We start from the raw sequence: 23701 nt of genomic DNA, 5'->3' as shown, positions 1-23701 counted from the left end.
ATTCATGCGAATTATCATTGGGGAACATTGCAGACCTTCTACCAAGCGTTTTTTAAGCGTTTTTGAGGCGGAATTGCCGCTGCGGAAACGCTTAAAAAATGCATAGTGGGCACATAGCCTTACTGTTTATTGCAGTTCCTATGTTCTTGGTGGTGAGTGGTGCTAGCATTAGTGTTGCTATCTTTTCCGTTTTTTTTCTAATTTTCTCTTCTGGTTTCACTTCCTGGGGTTCTTGCAGAAGTACTCACCTGGTTCTTGACTAGGCACTGACGGCGTCACCAGACACCAGGTGTCCGGCGACAGTGGACATGAGAAGGGCCCTGGCAAAGTCCCCCTTCCATTTTCTGGAATCTGGGTGAAGAGTATTCCCAGCCCTCAAAGGCTCACCTAGCTGGGCAGCTTGTGCCAAGTGCATCTGTGGCTGCGCCTTTGCTGGTTTGGTGCCAGTCTTGCTGGGTCCCTCTGAAAAGCGCATAACAACATTCCCCTTCTTCCTGTCAATTGACTGTTTTAACCCAGACAACTGTTTTGATGACTGCAAATGTTTCTGATCACTAGAAAAACTCCTGAAAATAAGAAAAGGGTGGGCTACAGGCTCCTGGATGTGAATAAGATGCACTTTTTCTTAATGTAATAATGTCCAAAGTTTCATGTATTTATATATAATACTCATAGAACTTTAATTTAAGTCTAAAATATAGGCTTCACTAATGTGCATGAGCTAATAAATATTTCAGTAAGTGCCAGGTAGCGGATTACCATTGTATTATATTCTGTTTTATAGTTTGTCAAAAGGAAACATTTATATCTCACCTCAAAAGTGTATTTTGCATTTCTGAACAGCAAGCTGGAGGAAAAGGCTGCTTAGATGTCACAGACATACTCGAGTCAGATATTCGCTGCCTAAACCCTATTATTTTCTATCCTTCTTAGTATAGTAAATGAATAGTGGCTTTTAATTAGCTGCCTGGAGCTGCATGGAATATATTCTCTGTCAATTAATTATCATCCTGTCAGGACTAATATGCATTTCAGTGGTTTCAAAGGCAATATGTTCTGCTAAATTAATGCATTTTCCAATTCTCATCTTTCTTGTAACTAAATGAACTGTCTCATGTAGGAGTAAGAGGGTCTGTTTCATATCTTGAAGGCACTTTTGTAGTAATCTTGGTAGCACACAAGCAGATATCATCCCTCTGCAGGATTGTAAAGCAACAAAGTCACTGTTATATCAGGTCACAACTGCAATATGCAAAGTCTGATGCACCTCAAGGAATCTTTTCATAGCATGGCTGAAAAAAGACACATGCCCATCATGTTCAATCGAGGGTTGGTAAATGATAAAAGAATGGGATTATGGTTCATTCCTAATGCATAATCCAGTCTGTCCTAAGGAGAAAGTTTTTCCCTCCTGATCCTGAGTGTTGATCAACTGATTCAACATTCAGAACAACTATTTTTTACATTTACATATAGGTGCTTCTCACTAAATTAGAATATCATCAAAAAGTTAATTTATTTCAGTTCTTCAATACAAAAAGTGAAACTCATATATCATATAGAGTCATTACAAACAGAGTGATCTATTTCAAGTGTTTATTTCTGTTAATGTTGATGATTCTGGCTTACAGCCAATGAAAACACAAAAGTCATTATCTCAGTAAATTAGAATACTTTATAACAACAGCTTGAAAAATGTTTTTAAAATCCGAAATGTTGACCTATGGAAATGTATGTTCAGTAAATGCACTCAATACTTGGTCCGGGCTCCTTTTGCATCAATTACTGCATCAATGCGGCGTGGCATGGAGGCGATCAGCCTGTGGCGCTGCTGAGGTGTTATGGAAGCCCAGGTTGCTTTGATAGCAGCCTTCAGCTCGTCTGCATTGTTGGGTCTGGTGTCTCTCATCTTCCTCTTGACAATACCCCATGGATTCTCTATGGGGTTAAGGTCAGGCGAGTTTGCTGGCCAATCAAGCACAGTGATATTGTTGCTTTTAAACCAGGTATTTGTACTTTTGGCAGTGTGGACAGGTGCCAAGTCCTGCTGGTGAATGAAATTTCCATCTCCAAAAAGCTTGTCGGCAGAGGGAAGCATGAAGTGCTCTAAAATTTCCTGGTAGATGGCTGTGCTGACTTTGGTTTTGATAAAACACAGTGGACCTACACCAGCAGATGACATGACTCCCCAAACCATCACTGATTGTGGAAACTTCACACTAAACCTCAAGCAGCTTGGATTGTGGCCTCTCCACTCTTCCTCCAGACTCTGGGACCTTGATTTCCAAATGAAATACAAAATTTACTTTCATCTGAAAACAACACCTTGGGCCACTGAGCATCAGTCCAGGTCTTTTTCTCCTTGGCCCAGGTAAGACGCTTCTGCTGTTGTCTATTGGTCATGAGTGGCTTGGCACAAGGAATACGACACTTGTAGCCCATGTCCTGGATATGTCTGTGTGTGGTGGCTCCTGAAGCAATGACTCCAGCAGCAGTCCACTTCTTGTGAATCTCCCCCAAATTTTTGAATGGCCCTTTCTTAGCAATCCTTTCAAGACAGCAGTTATTCCGGTTCCTTGTGCACCTTTTTCTACCACACTTTTTCCTTCCACTCAACTTTCCATTAATATGCTTGGATATAGCACTCTGTAAACAGGCAGCTTCTTTAGCAATGACCTTTTGTGGCTTACCCTTCTTGTGGTGTGTGTCAATGACTGCCTTCTGAACATCTATCAAGTCAGCAGTCTTCCCTATGATTGTGGAGCCTACTGAAACAGACTAAGGGATCTTTTTAAACGCGTAGGAAGCCTTTGCAGGTGTTTTGTTGTTTGTTAATTATTCTAATTTACTGAGATAATGATCTTTGTGATCATTCTATCTTGAAATAGATCACTCTGTTTGTAATGACTCTATATAATATGAGTTTCACTTTTTGTATTGAAGAACTGAAATAAATTAACTTTTTGATGATATTCTAAATTAGTGAGAAGCATCTGTATTTATTTTATTCTGTTCTAAGAAAGCATATAAGCCTTTCCATACATAGTTCCCGCTCTGACCAGTTCCTGGAGCAGGTTGTCCCACAGTTTATTAGTTTTCATGGTAAAGAAGCTTTACCACCTATGGAGATTGAACTTGTCTTTCACCAGGTGAAAGTAGTGACCATTTTTTGTATGGACCATTTATTGACTTGTACAAGTTAGTCATGTACCCCGTTAGATGCTTATTCTGAAGACTAAATTATTTTCATTCTTTTAATCTTTTCTCATAAATAAGATCCTCAATGCCATTTATCAGTTTTATGGCTCTTCTTTGGACCTTTTTCTAACTCCAGGACATCCTTTCCATGAACTTGTGTCCAGAACGGAACTGTATATTCAAATTGAGGTCGCACTAATGCTTTGTAAAGTGGTAGTAATAACTTGCCTTGTCCTTCCACTCATCAAAAGAAAGGATGTCCAAGGGTTTAAGGAGCATACCAGGCAGCAAAAATACAGTGGTGGCCAAAAGTATTGGCACCCCTGCAATTCTGTCAGATAATACTCAGTTTCTTCCTGAAAATGATTGCAATCACAAATTATTTGGTATTATTATCTTCATTTAATTTGCTTGCAAGGAAAAAACACAAAAGAGAATGAAGCAAAAATCAAATCATGCATCATTTCACACAAAACTCCAAAAATGGGCCAGACAAAAGTATTGGCACCCTCAGCCTAATACTTGGTTGCACAACCTTTAGCCAAAATAACTGCGAACAACCGCTTCCGGTAACCATCAATGAGTTTCTTACAATGCTCTGCTGGAATTGTAGACCATTCTTCTTTGGCAAACTGCTCCAGGTCCCTGATATTTGAAGGGTGCCTTCTCCAAACTGCCATTTTGAGATCTCTCCACAGGTGTTCTATGGGATTCAGGTCTGGACTTATTGCTGGCCACCTTAGAAGTCTCCAGTGCTTTCTCTCAAACCATTTTATAGTGCTTTTGGAAGTGTGTTTTGGGTCATTGTCCTGCTGGAAGACCCATGACCTCTGAGGGAGACCCAGCTTTCTCACACTGGGCCCTACATTATGCTGCAAAATTTGTTGGTAGTCTTCAGACTTCATAATGCCATGCACACGGTCAAGCAGTCCAGTGCCAGAGGCAGCAAAGCAACCCCAAAACATCAGGGAACCTCTGCCATGTTTGACTGTAGGGACCGTGTTCTTTTCTTTGAATGCCTCTTTTTTTTTCCTGTACACTCTATGTTGATGCTTTTTCCCAAAAAACTCTACTTTTGTCTCATCTGACCAGAGAACATTCTTCCAAAACGTTTTAGGCTTTCTCAGGTAAGTTTTGGCAAACTCCAGCCTGGCTTTTTTATATGTCTCGGGGTAAGAAGTGGGGTCTTCCTGGGTATCCTACCATACAGTCCCTTTTCATTCAGACGCCGATGGATAGTACGGGTTGACACTGTTGTACCCTCGGACTGCAGGGCAGCTTGAACTTGTTTGGATGTTAGTCGAGGTTCTTTATCCACCATCCGCACAATCTTGCGTTGAAATCTCTCGTCAATTTTTCTTTTCCGTCCGCATCTAGGGAGGTTAGCCACAGTGCCATGGGCTTTAAACTTCTTGATGACACTGCGCACGGAAGACACAGGAACATTCGGGTCTTTGGAGATGGACTTGTAGCCTTGAGATTGCTCATGCTTCCTCACAATTTGGTTTCTCAAGTCCTCAGACAGTTCTTTGGTCTTCTTTCTTTTCTCCATGCTCAATGTGGTACACACAAGGACACAGGACAGAGGTTGAGTCAACGTTAATCCATGTTAACTGGCTGCAAGTGTGATTTAGTTATTGCCAACACCTGTTAGGTGCCACAGGTAAGTTACAGGTGCTGTTAATTACACGAATTAGAGAAGCATCATATGATTTTTCAAACAGTGCCAATACTTTTGTCCACCCCCTTTTTTAGGTTTGGTGTGGAAGTATATCCAATTTGGCTTTAGGACAATTATTTTTGTGTTTTTTCATTGAAGACAAATTAAATGAAGATAATATTACCAAAGAATTTGTGATTGCAATCATTTTCAGGAAGAAACTGAGTATTATCTGACAGAATTGCAGGGGTGCTAATACTTTTGGCCACCACTGTAGCAGGGCACTATTACTATTTCATACAAAATAAGGTAGTGTCTGTATTATAAATGAATTCTTCCATGTCTGGTGCTAAAAAGTAAACAGTTTATTCTGTATTTTTTCATATATAAGAGGATGTATTGATTATGTGCAGGGCTTCATTTCCTGATATTTGACTTATGATGCAATAATATAAATCTCAGCAGAGCCTGCCTATCTTTTGTGGATCTGTTTTCTTACAACGTGGCATAGAAGTAATTTGCACAGAATCATTGTCAGATATTCACTTTAAAATATATTAAAATGAGGTCTAGGTTAATTGTGCAATGTCCTTCACCTGTTGAATACCTACACACTTCAAAATTGTTGGTACCCCTCGTTTAATGAAAGAAAAACCCACAACAGTCACAGAAATAACTTGAATCTGACTAAAGTAATAATAAAATACAAATCTATGAAAATGAACAAATGAAAGTCAGTCAATTGCTTTTCAACCCTGCTTCCACAGAATTAAAAAAAATTAAACTCATGAAATAGGCCTGGATAGAAATGATGGTACCCCTGAAAATAATGTGACAAAAGGGACTTGTTAAATCAAGTTGTGTCCACTTATTAGCATCACAGGTGTCTACAATCTTGTAATCAGTCAGTGGGCCTGTATATAGGGCTACAGATACTCAATGTGCTGTTTGGTGACATGGTGTGTACCACACTCAACATGGACCAGAGGAAGCAAAAGAAAGAGTTGTCTCAGGAGATTAGAAAGTAAATTATAGACAAGCATGTTAAAGGTAAAGGTTATAAGACCATCTCCAAGCAGCTTGATGTTCCTGTGACTACAGTTGCACATATTATTCAGAAATTTAAGATACATGGGACTGTAGCCAACCTCCCTGGACGTGGCCGCAGGAGGAAAATTGATGACAAATCTAAGAGATGGATAATACGAATGGTAACAAAAGAGCCCAGGATAACTTGTAAAGAGATTAAAGGTGAACTTCAAGCTCAAGGAACATCAGTGTCAGATTGCACCATCCATCGTTGTTTGATCCAAAGTGGACTTCATGGGAGATGACCAAGGAGAACACCATTGTTGAAAAAAAATCATAAAAAAGCCAGACTGGAATTTGTCAAACTACATGTTGACAAGCCACAAAGCTTCTGGTAGAAAGTCCTATGGACAGATGAGACACAAAAAGAAAGTTTTTGGCAAGGCACATCAGCTCTATGTTCACAGACGGAAAAATGAAGCATATCAAGAAAAGAACACTGTCCATACTGTGAAACATGGAGGAGGCTCTGTTATGTTCTGGGGCTGCTTTGCTGCATCTGACACAGGGTGTCTTGAATCTGTGCAGGGTACAATGAAATCTCAAGACTATCAAGGGATTATAGAGAGAAATGCACTGCCCAGTGACAGAAAGCTTGGTCTCAGTTGCAGGTCATGGGTCTTGCAACAGGATAATGACCCAAAACACACAGCTAAAAACACCCAAGAATGGCTAAGAGGAAAACATCGGACTATTATGAAGTGGCCTTCTATGAGCCCTGACCTAAATCCTATTGAGCATCTTTGGAAAGAGCTGAAACATGCCGTCTGGAAAAGGCAACCTTCAAACACGAGACAACTGGAGCAGTTTGCTCATGAGGAGTGGGCCAAAATACCTGTCGAGAGGTGCAGAAGTCTCATTGACAGTTACAGGAATCGTTTGATTGCAGTGATTGCTTCAAAAGGTTGTTCAACAAAATATTAAGTTTAGAGTACCATCATTTCTATCCAGGCCTATTTCATGAGTTTAATTTTTTAAAACATTATGTGGAAGCAGGGTTGAAAAGCAATGTCTGACTTTCATTTGTTCATTTTCATAGATTTTTAATTTATTATTACTTTTAGAATATTTTTGCATATTTGTATTGCTTTAGTTGTCAATGCTGATAAGCCACTTCTTCATTGTACTACATCTGTGATTCAATGCACATTTCATATTCATGTTTATTGATCTATGTCCATCACTGGCAAATCAGAAGTTACTGACTACCATATAAAGGTCCTTGCCTTTTCTGAAAGGGACTACTAAATGACCGAATCTACTTGCAAGAGCTAACCAAAGCCTTGGAATTCCAAAAATGAAGCATTTAGTTAACACATTTTCTAGTGCTGGAGTATAAATGAGATAACAGTATACTATGACTTCTCAAAATGGTCTATGAGAAGCCTGTGATGAAGGAAGAGTCAAAAAATCATGAGGACAACTCATCAGAAATAGAATCTTTTCTTTAAGTTCCAGCACTGAGATAGCATCGATATGTGTGAATATTAAAGAATAATGTAACCGCTTCTAATGTACAGTATCATGGAATCAATGGTGCTATATAAATAAATAATAATTATAATAATTAAAGTATTATTTCCCATCATGAAACAATTCTAAGCACAATTAACTATTCAAATACGATCTCACTCAGGGTTCTTGCACTGTAAGATTAGTACTGAACTTTCTAAAACGCTCCAGAATTTGTAGGGTTCAAATGATAAAACTTAGCCCCTTTATGTGGTTAGACTACAGCATGATGTAGAGATAGAGACCTGATTTCAGTGATGTATCGCTTACTGAGCTGTTTGCTGTCATTTTGATAAAATCACTGTTTTGTCTGCTGTAGATCTACAGAGGGGAAAAAAGTATTTAGTCAGCCACCAATTGTGCAAGTTCTCCCACTTAAAAAGATGAGAGAGGCCTGTAATTGACATTATAGGTAGACCTCAACTATGAGACATAAAATGAGAAAAGAAATCCGGAAAATCACATTGTCTGATTTGGAAAGAATTTTTTTTCAAATTTTGGTGGAAAATAAGTATTTGGTCAATTACAAACAAGCAAGATTTCTGTCTCTCACAGACCTGTAACTTCTTCTTTAAGAGGCTCCTCTGTCCTCCACTCATTACCTATAGTACTGGCACCTGTTTAACCCCTTTACCCCCGAGGGTGGTTTGCACGTTAATGACCAGGCCAATTTTTACAATTCTGACCACTGTCACATTGTGAGGTAATTACTCTGGAACGCTTCAACGGATCCCCCTGATTTTGAGAGTTTTTTCGTGACATATTGTAAAATTGGTAAAATTTCTTCGATATCACTTGCGTTTATTTGTGAAAAAAACGGAAATTTGGTGAAAATTTTGAAAATTTAGCAATTTTCAAAATTTGAATTTTTATGTCCTTAAATCAGAGAGATATGTCACACAAAAAAGTTAATAAATAACATTTCCCACATGTCTACTTTACATCAGCACAATTTTGGAACCAACATTTTTTTTGTTAGGGAGCTATAAGGGTTAAAAGTTGACCAGCGATTTCTCATTTTTCCAACAAAATTTACAAAACCATTTTTTTAGGGACCCCATCACATTTGAAGTCACTTTGAGAGGTCTCTATGACAGAAAATACCCAAAAGTGACACCATTCTAAAAACTGCACCCCTCAATGTGCTCAAAACTACATTCAAGAACTTTATTAACCCTTCAGGTGCTTCACAGGAATTTTTGGAATGTGGAAGAAAAAAATGAACATTTAACTTTTTTCACAAAAATGTTACTTTAGACCCAATTTTTTTTATTTTCGCAGGGGTAACAGGAAAAAATGGACCCCAAAATTTGTAGTGCAATTTCCCCTGGGCACGCAAATACCCTATATGTGGGGAAAAATCACTGTTTGGGCGCACGGCAGGGCTCGGAAGGGAAGGAGCGCCATATGACTTTTTGATTGTAAAATTTGCTTGAATAATTAGCGGACGCCATGTTGCGTTTGGAGAGCCCCTGATGTGCCTAAACAGTGGAAACCCCCCACAAGTGACCCCATTTTGGAAACTAGACCCCCAAGGCACCTATCTAGATGCATAGTGAGCACTTGGATCCCCCAGGTGCTTCACAAATTGGTTCATAAAAATGAAAAAGTGGAAAAAAAAACACTTTTTCATTTTTACGAATCAATTTGTGAAGCACCTGGGGGTTCCAAGTGCTCACTATGCATCTAGATAGGTGCCTTGGGTGGTCTAGTTTCCAAAATGGGGTCACTTGTGGGGGAGCTCCAATGTTTAGGCACACAGGGGCTCTCCAAACGCAACATGGTGACACCCAGCTGCGATCGCGCCCGCACTGCCTGTGTGCGCGCGCGATCGCGATGACGTACTAATACGGATCAGGCTCTTAAAGCCCAGGGCACTGACGCGTATTAGTACGTCATGGGCTTTAAAGGGGTTAAACTTGTTATCAGTATAAAAGACACCTGTCCACAACCTCAAACAGTCATACTCCAAACTCCACTATGGTGAAGACCAAAGAGCTGTCAAAGGACACCAGTAACAAAATTGTAGCCCTGCACCAGGCTGGGAAGACTGAATCCATGATAGGCAAGCAGCTTGAGGTGAAGAAATCAACTGTGGGAGCAATAATTAGAAAGGGGAAGACATACAAGACTACTGATAATCTCCCTTGATCTGGGGCTCCACACAAGATCTCATCCCGTGGGGTCAAAATGATCTCAGGAACAGTGAGCAAAAATCCCAGAACCACACGGGGGGACCTTTTGAATGACCTGCAGAGAGCTGGGACCAACGTTACACAGGCTACCATCAGTAACACACTATGCTGCAAGGGACTCAGATCCTGCAGTGCCAGACGTATCCCCCTGCTTAAGCCATTACATGTCCGGGCCTGTCTGATGTTTGCTAGAGAGCATTTGGAACATCTAGAAGAGTATTGGGAGAATGTCATATGGTCATATGAAACCAAAGTAGTACTGTTTGGTAGAAACACAACTTGGCGTGTTTGGAGGAGAAAGAATGCTGAGTTGCATCCAAAGAACACCATACCTACTGTGAAGCATGGTGGTGGCAATATCATGCTTTGGGGCCATTTCTCTACCAAGGGACCAGGACGACTGATACGTGTAGATGAAAGAATGAATGGGGCCATGTATCGTGAGATTTTGAGTGCAAACCTCCTTCCATCAGCAAGGGCATTGAAGATGAAAAGTGGCTGGGTCTTTCAGCATGACAATTATCCCAAGCACACCACCAGGGCAACGAAGGAGTGGCTTCGTAAGAAGCATTTCAAGGTCCCGGAGTAGCCTAGCCAGTCTCCAGACAGCCCCAAAACATCACTGCTCTAGAGGAGATCTGCATGGAGGAATGGGCCAACATACCAGCAACAGTGTGTGCCAACCTTGTGAAGACTTACAGAAAACGTTTGACCTCTGTCATTGCCAACAAAGGATATATAACAAAGTATTGAGATGAACTTTTGTAATTGACCAAATACTTATTTTTCACCAAAATTTGAAAAAAATTTCTTTCCAAATCAGACAATGTGATTTTCAGGATTTGTTTTCTCATTTTGTCTCTCATAGTTGAGGTCTACCTTTGATGTCAATTACAGGCCTGTCTCATCTTTTTAAGTGGGAGAACTTGCAAAATTGGTGGCTGACTAAATACATTTTTTCCCCGCTGTATCACTTCTCTGAAATGATCTATCATTTCCCTGTATAAACCCGCTCACACCACAGATTGGCAGTCTTCTGTGTACAATGTCCATTGGTACAAAGCTGCTAATCAGTGGTAAGGGCAAGGTTATTCATAAATACAAAAAAGGAGGACTACATGGCACGAGACAACTAGTCCTCTAGTGATAATCTCCTGATGATAAAACATTGATTTTCTTGAAATGTCAACAAGCAGCCAAGTAAGTGACACATCACTGGAATCAAGGTTACTACATCATGCAGCTCTCACATTAAATAGCAAAATCTTGCTAACAGATTCCCTTTAAATGCATAGGAAAAGAAGAGCTGGAGTTGACCGTGGATTACTTCTAAGCAGCTTGTGATCTGAGAAATCACAACTTTTGCATTTGATTGGAAGTTGATATTGTCGAATAATATTCAAAATTTGCTATTTCTTCATCAGAATCAACATTTCAGAGATTTTAGAAAAGCTTATCAGTGAAACAAATGACTTTTTGAGCAAGAGTAATGATGAGGGGTTAAATATAAATTCCTGTCCTCACATCCATAACCACTAACAGAGTATTAATAGATAAAGAAAGATACATAAAATCTGTTGTGTGAGAAAAATAGCTATACCATTCTGAACATTATCTTACCATAACCAGTATATCTTTTGCCTCTTTACTGATAAAACGCGGATACAACGGGTCATCCATTCTTATAGACTGAAATAACTGTTCTTCATCCATACCACGGAATGGAGATTGGCCAATTAACATTTCATACACCAACACTCCAAATGACCACCAATCAACTGAGTAGCTGTATTTCTGTCCCAGCAAAATCTACAACACAAGGCAGAAAAAAAGCTGGTTATTATATAATCATAGGAAAGTCGCGCTATAGCATGCAAACATTAAATATATGAGATTTTAACTGCATTATTGCTCTAGAAAATACGAAAAAACAAGAATACTTAGAGCATAAATTGGCCAATTCATGTATACCCAGCAGTCATGATAAGGCGATTCTCTTTGCTGGGACTTAACCTAAGGTGATTCCTCTTCTGGGCTGCTAACCTACATTTCAATGGGTCGGTAGCATCCTGTGGTGATTAAAACCACCAGAGGCTGATAGGTGGAATGGTCAGTCAGAGAGCCTATGCATACAATTAACAAAAGACTGATCATCACTTCCAAACAGAAAACAGGTGTGAAAACAGGTGTGTACAGGTGCATACTAAGAGCAGCCATCTCCATATAGAGTATCCTACCTACCCATTTAAATGTAGGCTATCAACTACACCTCTCAATGAATTCATCTAGGAGTGCAGTGATCATATTGACACCGCCGGTATGTCACAGAAAGTTATATCATTGGGCAGTGAAGAAAAAATAATTATGTTTCTACCACAAAAATTTTGTTTTAGTAAAATGGTGCCAAAATTTGTCACACAATTTTTTGTTGAACGTGGTAGTACCCCATTTGTGGCTGTGCAGTACTGCTTAGCCACACCGCGAGACACGGGAGGGACGCAGTTCTATTTGACTCCAGGAGCGCAGGTTTTCCTAGAATAGTATGCAGACTCCATATACAGAGCCCATAATTGCTAGAAGAGTGGAATCCATCCTGTCAAGTGACCCCATTTTGTAAATTACACCCCTCTGGGAATTTATCTACAGGTGTAGTGATGATTTTGACTCCATGGATGTTTCCCAGAAACAAGCAGCAGTGGATGTTGCTGAGTGAAAATTACAAATCTGGCATTGTAGTGCTCATACATTGTAGTGCCTGTACATTGTAGTGCCCGTACATTGTAGTGCTCATACATTGCAGTGCCTGTACATTGTAGTGCTCGTACATTAGATTTCTTTTGGGGGGCGAGGAGCCATAGAGCTCTTCCAGAGATTCACTGGATTTCTTTTGGGGGGTGCGAGGAGCCATAGTGCCAGAGCCTTTGTGCTACCAGTAACGTATGTAATATATAGAATGTATTTATAACATATATAATATATATATAACGTATATAATATAGCCCCCTATATTTGGATTTAAAAATGATGGACCTGAGTGAGTAATTGCTTTTTTTGTGGATTGAATTGAAGCTTTTATTGGGTACATTTTACATAACATTTTGGATCACGTTTATCCTGTGCATTGGGATTTTCATCTAAATCTATTCTGGAATTATTATTTTTTTCTTTTTTATGCCTTTCACTGTGTGGTAAAATTGATAAGGCAGCTTTATTTGTCGGGTCAGTACGATTACAGCGATACCACATTTATATATATATTTTTTGCCGCTTTTACACAATAAAATCTATTTTATAGAAAAAAGAATTGTTTTTGCATCGCTGTATTCTGAGAGTTATAGCTTCTTTATTTCTCCTCTGTCGGAGCTGTACAGCAGCTTGATTTTTGCGGGTAAAAGATGACATTTTCAGTAATACCATCTTCATTTCCATTCGACTTTTTGATCGCATTTTATTCCACTTTTTGTTCGGCAGTATGGTGAAAAAGCATAGGTTTTTTCCACATTTTTAATTTTATTTTTTACAGTGTTTACTGAAAGAGTTAACTAGTGTGACAGTTTTATAGATCAGGTTGTTCCAGAAGTGGCGATACCAAATATGTGCATATTTTTTTTTTACTTAACTTGCGTAATTATGGGTATAATATTTTTTTCATTTTTTAATTATTTTATGATTTTTTTACAAATATGTTAAAATTTTTTTTTACTTCTTTACTTAGTCCCTCTTTGGGACTTTAACTTTCATTATTCTGATCCCTGGTACAGTGGTGGCCAAAAGTATTGGCACCCCTGCAATTCTGTCAGATAATTCTCAGTTTCTTCCTGAAAATGATTGCAATCACAAATTCTTTGGTCTTATTATCTTCATTTAATTTGCTTGCAAGGAAAAAACACAAAAGAGAATGAAGCAAAAATCAAATCATTGATCATTTCACACAAAACTCCAAAAATGGGCCAGACAAAAGTATTGGCACCCTCAGTCTAATACTTGGTTGCACAACCTTTAGCCAAAATAACTGCGAACAACCGCTTCCGGTAACCCTCAATGAGTTTCTTACAATGCTCTGCTGGAATTGTAGACCATTCTTCTTTGGCAAACTGCGCCAGGTCCCTGATATTTGAAGGGTGCCTTCTCCAAACTGCCATTTTGAGATCTCTCCACAGGTTTTCTATGGGATTCAGGTCTGGACTCATTGCTGGCCACCTTAGAAGTCTCCAGTGCTTTCTCTCAAACCATTTTATAGTGCTTTTGGAAGTGTGTTTTGGGTCATTGTCCTGCTGGAAGACCCATGACCTATGAGGGAGACCCAGCTTTCTCACACTGGGCCCTACATTACGCTGCAAAATTTGTTGGTAGTCTTCAGACTTCATAATGCCATGCACACGGTCAAGCAGTCCAGTGCCAGAGGCAGCAAAGCAACCCCAAAACATCAGGGAACCTCCGCCATGTTTGACTGTAGGGAGCGTGTTCTTTTCTTTGAATGCCTCTTTTATTTCCTATACACTCTATGTTGATGCTTTTTCCCAAAAAGCTCTACTTTTGTCTCATCTGACCAGAGAACATTCTTCCAAAAAGTTTTAGGCTTTCTCAGGTAAGTTTTGGCAAACTCCAGCCTGGCTTTTTTATGTCTCGGGGTAAGAAGTGGGGTCTTCCTGGGTATCCGACCATACAGTCCCTTTTCATTCAGACGCCGACAGATAGTACGGGTTGACACTGTTGTACCCTCGGACTGCAGGGCAGCTTGAACTTGTTTGGATGTTAGTCGAGGTTCTTTATCCACCATCCGCACAATCTTGCGCTGAAATTTCTCATCAATTTTTCTTTTCCGTCCACATCTAGGGAGGTTAGACACAGTGCCATGGGCTCTAAACTTCTTGATGACACTGCGCACGGAAGACACAGGAACATTCAGGTCTTTGGAGATGGACTTGTAGCCTTGAGATTGCTCATGCTTCCTCACAATTTGGTTTCTGAATTCCTCAGACAGTTCTTTGGTCTTCTTTCTTTTCTCCATGCTCAATGTGGTACACACAAGGACACAGGACAGAGGTTGAGTCAACTTTAATCCATGTTAACTGGCAACAAGTGTGATTTAGTTATTGCCAACACCTGTTAGGTGCCACAGGTAAGTTACAGGTGCTGTTAATTACACGAATTAGAGAAGCATCACATGATTTTTCAAACAGTGCCAATACTTTTGTCCACTCCCTTCTTTAGGTTTGGTGTGGAATTATATCCAATTTGGCTTTAGGACAATTCTTTTTGTGTTTTTTCATTGAAGACAAATTAAATGAAGATAATAATACCAAAGAATTTGTGATTGCAATCATTTTCAGGAAGAAACTGAGTATTATCTGACAGAATTGCAGGGGTGCCAATACTTTTGGCCACCACTGTATATTGCACTGCAATGTACTAGCATTGCAATTCATTAAACATGTCAGTATTACACTGACAGAAGCCTCTTAGTCCATGCTCCTGATATGGTCTAAGCATGCCACCGTTGCTGGTGACTCGCCCTCCCTAAGCAGTGGGGTACTCGGAGCCGGGCCTTTGCAGATGTCTCGGGGATGGAGTCGTGGCCTTGGCCCGTTCCGTGCCCAGGGCTGTCACCTGAAAAATGGGCTTTTTGGGATGAGTGGTTGTTCGACTACGCCACCTGTGGTTTCTGGTTAAGGCCACCAGCGCTGCAACAGTCCTCTGAGGCTGGTGTTCTGACAGCTTGGTTGGTACTACTCCCCACAGGCAGAGTAGGCCTCAGGGCAGTGTTTGGTGAGCTGTATGGAGGTATGGTGGGTGCAGGGCCGCGCAGGAATAAACAAGCGGAGGCGGTGAATGAAGTCATCCGGGTCTTTACTCACTTTAGATGTACTTTCAGCTGCAAAGCTTCTCTCTGCTACACACGGCGTACTGCGGCCACCGGGTAGGGGGTTCAGCACTTCCCAGGTAGATCAGGAGCACCTGTCAAGACCCCGCTGGTGGGTACCTCTCCTTTTTCTCTCCTCCCGCTTGTGTTCCTCCCTGGGATCCACTAAGCCGCCGGGCTTTTCCAACAGTGATGTGAAGTACACAGTCAGATATCAGGGGCCGGTCACCCCTCTTGCAGCAGGAATCCCTCTGGCTAAGCCAGAGTGAAGAATACAGGTGGCGACTCCGCTCCGTCCGTATCCCCCTGGGAACCTTTTGCCTGTGGAGCCTATCTCCTCTGCTCCCCTCCAAGGCCTTCTTAGAACAGGACCCTGACCGGGCAGAGACACAGGTTAGCTCTGGCCCGCTCCTCATCTCAAGGCCAGAGAGCGAGGACCGTGAATCTTCAGCCAGCTACAGACTCTTGCTGGACCCCGACAGAAGACCACAATCAAAGACCTTGAACTAAAGATGGCCATGATTTATATAGATTCTATAAGTGCTTCCTGTAAGTGTTTCCTCCACCTTCACCCACTACTTGGTTCCCCCTATCTTTGGTTCCCCCCATCTCCTCTATCCCGGGCCGGGGCAGCACCCTGGTGCATTTAGGCCCCCTACAGGACAGGAGTGGTGTAGTGTTGAGTGTGAAGTGGGGTCCTGAGTGATGCTCCATCCTTACCTGAAAGAGGAGATACCACACCTCTATCTGAGGTGCAGTACCCCTGTGGCGACTGAACCCTCAGGGGCACCACATTCCCCCCCGGTGAAACACAGCACGTCCGCGGGCTGCAATAGAGCAAAGAATTGGTACAGACATTCAAATTTTAAATATTTTGTAAACAATAAAACAATCTTCCTTTTATGGGTGGTTTGGACACTTTTAACGTTGCAGTATATATATATAGTATAAATATATAAAACATTAATGAGACATTATGCATGTAGAAAATACGGTAGAAAATACTGTAGAAAGTGCTAGTTCAGCAGCATGAGGGACCTGTCCCAAACCCTCAACGTAGGCCCTGGGGTGGCTGCAGGGCATCGAGATCCTGAGTTGGACCTCCAGTAATGCCACACCAGACAGGTTTTACTTCTGAGGTCTGAGGTAGAGGTGGTTTTGCATAAAGCCAATAGGGGGCACCTAAATAGGTGCAAACTATATGCAGAGTTAGTCTGTCTCATGCTCAGCGTCTGCAGGGACAAATGTTTGTCTCAACTGAATCCGGGTACAAAAGGAACATTAAAACAAATAACTGTTTACACAACAGGGAGACACATCTCCCGGGGCTGCTCAACAGCGGTATCCCCACCGGGGAAATGGCTCATCCTTTCCAACGGAGCCTGACCGGTCCTCTGTAACTAGGTGAGTGGGGGCATCCTCCTTGAATACCCTGTGGACATCCATGGCATACCACCCACGCTCCCCGTGGTGGCGGGTGTAAGATACCAGATCGCCCAGGTAGAGGTTCCGGCCAGGGTGGCCCTGCTCCAGCCGCGGCTCGACGTCCCGCCGGTTGACGAAAACGTCCCGGTTAAACTGTGGGCTACGGATGAAGCCCCATCCTGCCTCCTGGTGGAAGCGCACGATAAGGCCTTCTTCCCAGGGACTTGGACGGGTGGCCTCCGCCTGATGAGCTTGTGACTTGGCAGCCTTGGCGCGCACCTCCAAGCGCTCACAGTGGATCCTCCTCTCTCGCCGCTCCTTCTCGAACTGGAGGAGCTCCTTTCAGCAAGTCTCCTCCCGCCTCCGCGCTTCGGACTGGGTCTCCCGGGGGAAGCCTATCAGGTCGCCCCCCCGGTTGTCCCAGGCAAACTCTTCGGCCGCCGGGCAGGTGACTGGAGGTGCGGGCAGCGGCAATAACAGGGGTTGCTGCGGGCCCTCTGTTAGTGCGGACCAGTCCGGGTTGGGGCAGTTGTACACCCAGGTAAGTGCAGGGTTCTCCGGATCAGGAGTCGGGAGGCATAGCAGGTCTCCGGCAGTGGCGGTGGCTCGGGTCTCGGCCTCCGGAGCCAGGAATTGCTCCCATACGATGGCGCCTGGGGATAGGGGTGACGGCAGGAGATCTAGGAGGGCTTTGGTGCGTCCCGCGCCCGGGATGGGGGTTTCAGCCTTACCTGCTCTTGGGCTGTACAGGGCCTCCTGGACTTCCTTCGCCTGGGCTGGGGCCTCTATGGTCAGGCGCGTTGAGCTCTGGCGGCGGGCCTTGATCTTTCGCAGCACCTCCTCCCTCCATTCTGTGGTGGCCAGTCGTTGGGCCTCTTCGACCCTCCGGGTCAGATCCTGCGTTTCACCGCGGAGGAACTCTGCCTCCTCCGCGGTCAAGTGGATTCCCTCCATAGTGAGGGAGGTAGCAGCTGGTGGGCCAGCGACGGAGAGCTTCTCCTTGGCTGCGTCCATCTCTGCTGCTAGGTGCGGTCTGTTTCTCCTCCTTCTTTTGGGGCGGCTCCAGGGTGGCTGGCTGACGGGCACTCCTTGGGACGTCCCATCCGTCTTGACGGACACTACTATGTGGACTGTCTCTGCTGGAGGGGGTTGTCGGCACTTTTGGCGCCATTGGGGACCAGGCCCATGATGGGAGGTCTTAGGTTGCTGTTGTTTTTGCACATAATGGGGTCCGTTCTTCTTGGGCGGGTGCCACATTGAGTGTGTAACAACAGTCTTTTGTGAAAAGGTGCACAGTACCCGGCTGCAATGGGGATTATCGTTTTCCGTTGCTGCGGGCACGCAATCCTGCCGACTACGCCAGTTAGGATGACTCGCCCTCCCTGAGCAGTGGGGTACTCGGAGCCGGGCCTTTGCAGATGTCTCGGGGATGCAGTCGTGGCCTTGGCCCGTTCCGTGCCCAGGGCTGTCACCTGAAAAATGGGCATTTTGGGATGAGTGGTTGTTTGAGTATGCCACCTGTGGTTTCTGGTGAAGGCCACCAGCGCTGCAACAGTCCTCTGAGGCTGGTGTTCTGGCAGCTTGGTTGGTACTACTCCCCACAGGCAGAGTAGGCCTCAGGGCAGTGTTTGGTGAGCTGTATGGAGGTATGGTGGGTGCAGTGCCGCGCAGGAATAAACAAGCGGAGGCGGTGAATGAAGTCATCCGTGTCTTTACTCACTTTAGATGTACTTTGAGCCGCAAAGCTTCTCTCTGTTACACACGGCGTACTGCGGCCACCGGGTAGGGGGTTCAGCACTTCCCAGGTAGATCAGGAGCACCTGTCAAGACCCCGCTGGTGTGTACCTCTCCTTTTTCTCTCCTCCCGCTTGTGTTCCTCCCTGGGATCCACTAAGCTGCCGGGCTTTTCCAACAGTGACATGAAGTACACAGTCAGATATCGGGGGCCGGTCACCCCTCTTGCAGCAGGAATCTCTCTGGCTAAGCCAGAATGAAGAATACAGGTGGCGACTCCGCTCCGTCCGTATCCCCCTGGGATCCTTTTGCCTGTGGAGCCTATCTCCTCTGCTCCCCTCCAAGGCCTTCTTAGAACAGGACCCTGACCGGGCAGAGACACAGGTTAACTCTGGCCCGCTCCTCGTCTCAAGGCCAGAGAGCGACGACCGTGAATCTTCAGCCAGCTACAGACTCTTGCTGGACCCCGACAGAAGACCACAATCAAAGACCTTGAACTAAAGATGGCCATGATTTATATAGATTCTATAAGTGCTTCCTGTAAGTGTTTCCTCCACCTTCACCCACTACTTGGTTCCCCCTATCTTTGGTTCCCCCCATCTCCTCTATCCCGGGCCGGGGCAGCACTCTGGTGCATTTAGGCCCCCTACAGGACAGGAGTGGTGTAGTGTTGAGTGTGAAGTGGGGTCCTGAGTGATGCTCCATCCTTACCTGAATGAGGAGATACCACACCTCTATCTGAGGTGCAGTACCCCTGTGGCGACTGAACCCTCAGGGGCGCCACACTGGAAGACCCAGTGGTCATCATGACCACCTTGGGTTGCCATGACGGCTATCAGGCCCTCGCAGGTGTTAATCGGAAGGGAGAGGGAGCCCCCTCCTCCTCCTAAATATGGTAATCTAAACCGATCGTGGCATTTATGGGGCTAAAAAGCCGGGGGTGTTGTGGGCATCACTGCTGGTTGTGACAGCCGGGGCTCGGCTATCACGTAAGCCAATCTCCTGGCGGCAATCACACTGGCACAGCTCCTGTGCCATGCACAATCGCCATGACTTACCTATACGACATCGGTCGGGAACATGACGTAAAGGTATGACAAATATTGTGAAGGGGTTAAGGATGTACTTATCTCTAAATTCAAAGGAAACATAAAAAGAAATGAAAGAATTATAGAAAGAAATACATGCCTCTGGAGCAATATAATCAGGAGTCCCACAGAAGGTACTTGTTTTGGCATCTCCAAACATATTCTCCTTACACATTCCAAAGTCAGCTATCTTTATATGTCCTTCCATATCCAAGAGTACATTATCTAACTTCAGGTCCCTGAAATATGACAAAGAAATGTGAGGCTATATAAAGTCGTATAGAACAAGCAATGAGTTATACCATAAACGGAAGACATAATGCCTCATGGTATTCAATGTTATATGGTGTTCCTTTATTAAAGGGGCTGTCCACTACTAGGACAACCCGTTCTTGAACTAAATGTTTGGCCCCGATAAAATAAAAAAGCTTATACTCACCTCCGGTGCCAGTGCTGTTCCAGCGGTGTCGGCACTTGCCGGGGCTTTGAAGCGGTGGAATGACACGTGGTGCCCGGCGATCAATCAGCACTGGCGATATTGTCCCCGCCTTTGTACGAATTGAACATGAAGAGGATGTCAGAGATCAGCTGCAGCACGGACTTCCTCTTCATGTTCAAAACGTCCGAAAAAGGGCACAGTGACGCCGGCACCATGTGTCTTTCCACCACACCAGAGTCCCGGGACAGCGAGTGCCGACAAAGCTGGAATGGCGCTGGCGCAGGAGGTGATTAAAGTTTTTTTTTATTTTACTGGAGCCAAACATTTAGTTCAAGAATGGGTTGTCGTAGTAGTGGACAAACCAGTTAAGAACCATACAACTCCAAGGAGAAGATATGACTGGACAAGCTAAAATCCAAACCTTCTGATCCTTCTTTCTCATTGACAACTGCTATCAAGTACTATAGACAAGAAACTGTTAGTAAAATCCACACCCAAATCATCTTTATCAACACGTCTTATGGCCAATTTTAGTCTATGACCGACCTTTTAATTATCAGTAAGCAATTCAGTTGCAATATAAAACGGCTTCCATTCTTTGATGACATTGTATACATAGATTAAAAAAGGAGTGTTAAGTATTTGTTTTACCAGAGAATTAAAGTGGGAAAAAAGAAACTTTATCAGGTAAAATGATCTACACTTCTCAGAAAAGAGATCCTTGCACTAAACATTCTGTTTTTTTTTTTAGATGAAACACATCATTATGAGATTCAATGGTTTCTACCTTGACAGAGTTCTGTATCATCTTGTGTTCTGCTTATACAATAAATGTACCATCATTCAGTCTTATAGTCCAGATGTATTAAGAAGCAAAAATGATAAACTAATAATGTGACCTATGCAGACACAGAATAGAAAAGACCATTTTTATTTGTATCTTGAAGCCATACTGATGTTTCTAATACATGTCATATTTGCATGAAACACTATGCCTTTGTATAAACTGTATATCAATGGATTCAAAACAGCAGTGCAATAAATAACCCGGCTATTACCTGTATACTACTCCTTTTGAATGGAGGAACTGGAGACCACATACAATTTCAGCAGCATAGAAACTACAAAAAAATTGAGGAAATGTTAAGTTGAATAGATGATACCACAGTAAAATGACATATACCAAGCTATAATTTACTGCTTTCTACATACAGGTGGCACTAAGCAGTTGTGGAAATATGGTATGCCAATGGTTAAGCCACAAACCATACCTCTGTACATAAGTGGACCCAATATATTAAAAGTTGTACCCATCTTCATAGATGAATATTGTCCGATATTGCTTGTAAAAACAATCAATTTACTGCTTATTCAAATTTGCAGCCATTCTTGAGATAGTAACACTTTTCTTTTGTTAACAGGTTGTTGCCTAGGACTCCAACTACTGCTGTTATTTAGCTTGCTGTGGTAAAGCTGGCAGGGATTAGGAAGTGATCGATTCTAGTCAGTTTCAAAACATTGCTTACAACCTCAATAGAAAAGAGCTTGTAAGCACTTTGAATGTTCTGATGTCTAGCAGTGGGGGTCTGTCTCTATTGCAATGATCTGAAAAGAAACAAGTTAATACCTCAAGAATAGCATAACATTTTTAGAATTGTATTTACAAGCACTATTCGAAAATGCCAATGTATGAATATGGGAATAATCCTTTTATATATTTGGTTCATATATGTAATACTTATTTGAAGTATAACTGTCATTAAAGATTTTTTTTATATTATAGACACTACAAATAGCTGTCAATCGGTAGGGATGTCGGTCCCAAGACCCTCACCAATCGCACAAAACAACACTCTGAAGAGAGCAGTTCTTGTATGCAGTGCGCATAGAGCAGTATGCTGGCTCAATGGGGTAAATCTATGGGTCTATCTATGAGATGGAGTGTACAGACCCATAGATTTATTATTGAGCTTCTATATCATTATGTGTACGTGTTGTATACAAGAGCTGGGCACTTCAAAGTTGTATTTTGTTCAATTGATGGGAGTCTCGACACTCAGACCCCATCAATCAGATGCTATTTGAATTGTCTGCAATATACACTGATCAAAAAAATAAAGGGAACACTTAAACAACAGAATATAACTCCAAGTAAATCAAACTTCTGTGAAATCAAACTGTCCACTTAGGAAGCAACACTGATTGACAATCAATTTTCACATGCTGTTGTGCAAATGGAATAGACAATAGATGTAAATTATTGGCAATTATCAAGACACACTCAATAAAGGAGTGGTTCTGCAGGTGGGGACCACAGACCACATCTCAGTACCAATGCTTTCTGGCTGATGTTTTGGTCACTTTTGAATGTTGGTTGTGCTTTCACACTCGTGGTAGCATGAGACGGACTCTACAACCCACAGACGTTGCTCAGGTAGTTCAGCTCATCCAGGATGGCACATCAATGCGAGCTGTGGCAAGAAGGTTTGCTGTGTCTGTCAGCGTAGTGTACAGAGGCTGTAGGCGCTACCAGGAGACAGGCCAGTACACCAGGAGACGTGGAGGGGTCGTAGGAGGGCAACAACCCAGCAGCAGGACAACTACCTCCGCCTTCGTGCAAGGAGGAACAGGAGGAGCACTGCCAGAGCCCTGCAAAATGACCTCCAGCAGGCCACAAATGTGCATGTGTCTGCACAAACGATTAGAAACTGACTCCATGAGGGTGGAATGAGGGGCCGACGTCCACAGATGTGGGTTGGGCTCACAGCCCAACACTGTGCAAGATGCCTGGCATTTGCCACAGAACACCAGGATTGGCAAAGTCGCCACTGGCGCCCTGTGCTCTTTACAGATGAAAGCAGGTTCACACTGAGCACATGTGACAGACGTGACAGAGTCTGGGGATACCGTGGAGAGCGATCTGCTGCCTGCAACATCCTTCAGCATAACTGGTTTGGCTGTGGGTCAGTAATGGTGTGGGGTAGCATTTCTTTGGAGGGTCGCACAGCCCTCCATGTGCTCACCAGAGGTAGCCTGACTGCTATTAGGTACCGAGATGAGATCCTCAGACCCCTTGTGAGACCATATGCTGGTGCGGTTGGCCCTGGGTTCCTCCTAATGCAGGACAATGCCAGACCTCATGTGGCTGGAGTGTGTCAGCAGTTCCTGCAAGATGAAGGCATTGAAGCTATGGACTGGCCTGCCCGTTCCCCAGACCTGAATCCGATTGAGCACATCTGGGACATCATGTCTCGCTCCATCCACCAACGTCACGTTGAACCACAGACTGTCCAGGAGTTGGCGGATGCTTTAGTCCAGGTCTGGGAGGAGATCCCACAGGAGACCATCTGCAACCTAATCAAGAGCATACCCAGGCATTGTAGGGAGGTCATACAGGCACGTGGAGGCCACACACAATACTGAGACTCATTTTGACTTGTTTTAAGGACATTACATCAAAGTTGGATCAGCCTGTAGTGTGTTTTTCCTTGTTAATTT

The 23701-nt window shown here is 43.3% G+C and overlaps 1 protein-coding gene across 2 annotated transcripts in view; it reads right to left on the bottom strand.

The window, feature by feature from the left end:
• Positions 1–23701, bottom strand: part of PRKCQ (protein kinase C theta) — a 242426-nt gene that overhangs the window by 6277 nt on the left and 212448 nt on the right. For both annotated transcript variants that reach the window (XM_073652454.1, XM_073652453.1), the window contains 3 exons: positions 21262–21324; positions 19865–20003; positions 11275–11463 (listed from right to left, as the gene is read on the bottom strand). In XM_073652454.1, the coding sequence (XP_073508555.1) occupies positions 11275–11463; positions 19865–20003; positions 21262–21324 (391 nt within the window). The remainder of the gene's footprint in view (positions 1–11274; positions 11464–19864; positions 20004–21261; positions 21325–23701) is intronic.

This window comes from Phyllobates terribilis, unplaced genomic scaffold, assembly GCF_046119375.1.
Source record: "Phyllobates terribilis strain yellow unplaced genomic scaffold, ASM4611937v1 Scaffold_11__3_contigs__length_659146591, whole genome shotgun sequence".
In the NCBI taxonomy this organism is placed as follows: domain Eukaryota; kingdom Metazoa; phylum Chordata; class Amphibia; order Anura; family Dendrobatidae; genus Phyllobates; species Phyllobates terribilis.
The sequence above is the reverse complement of the archived record's forward strand: the minus strand, read 5'-3'. Positions and strand labels throughout refer to the sequence as shown.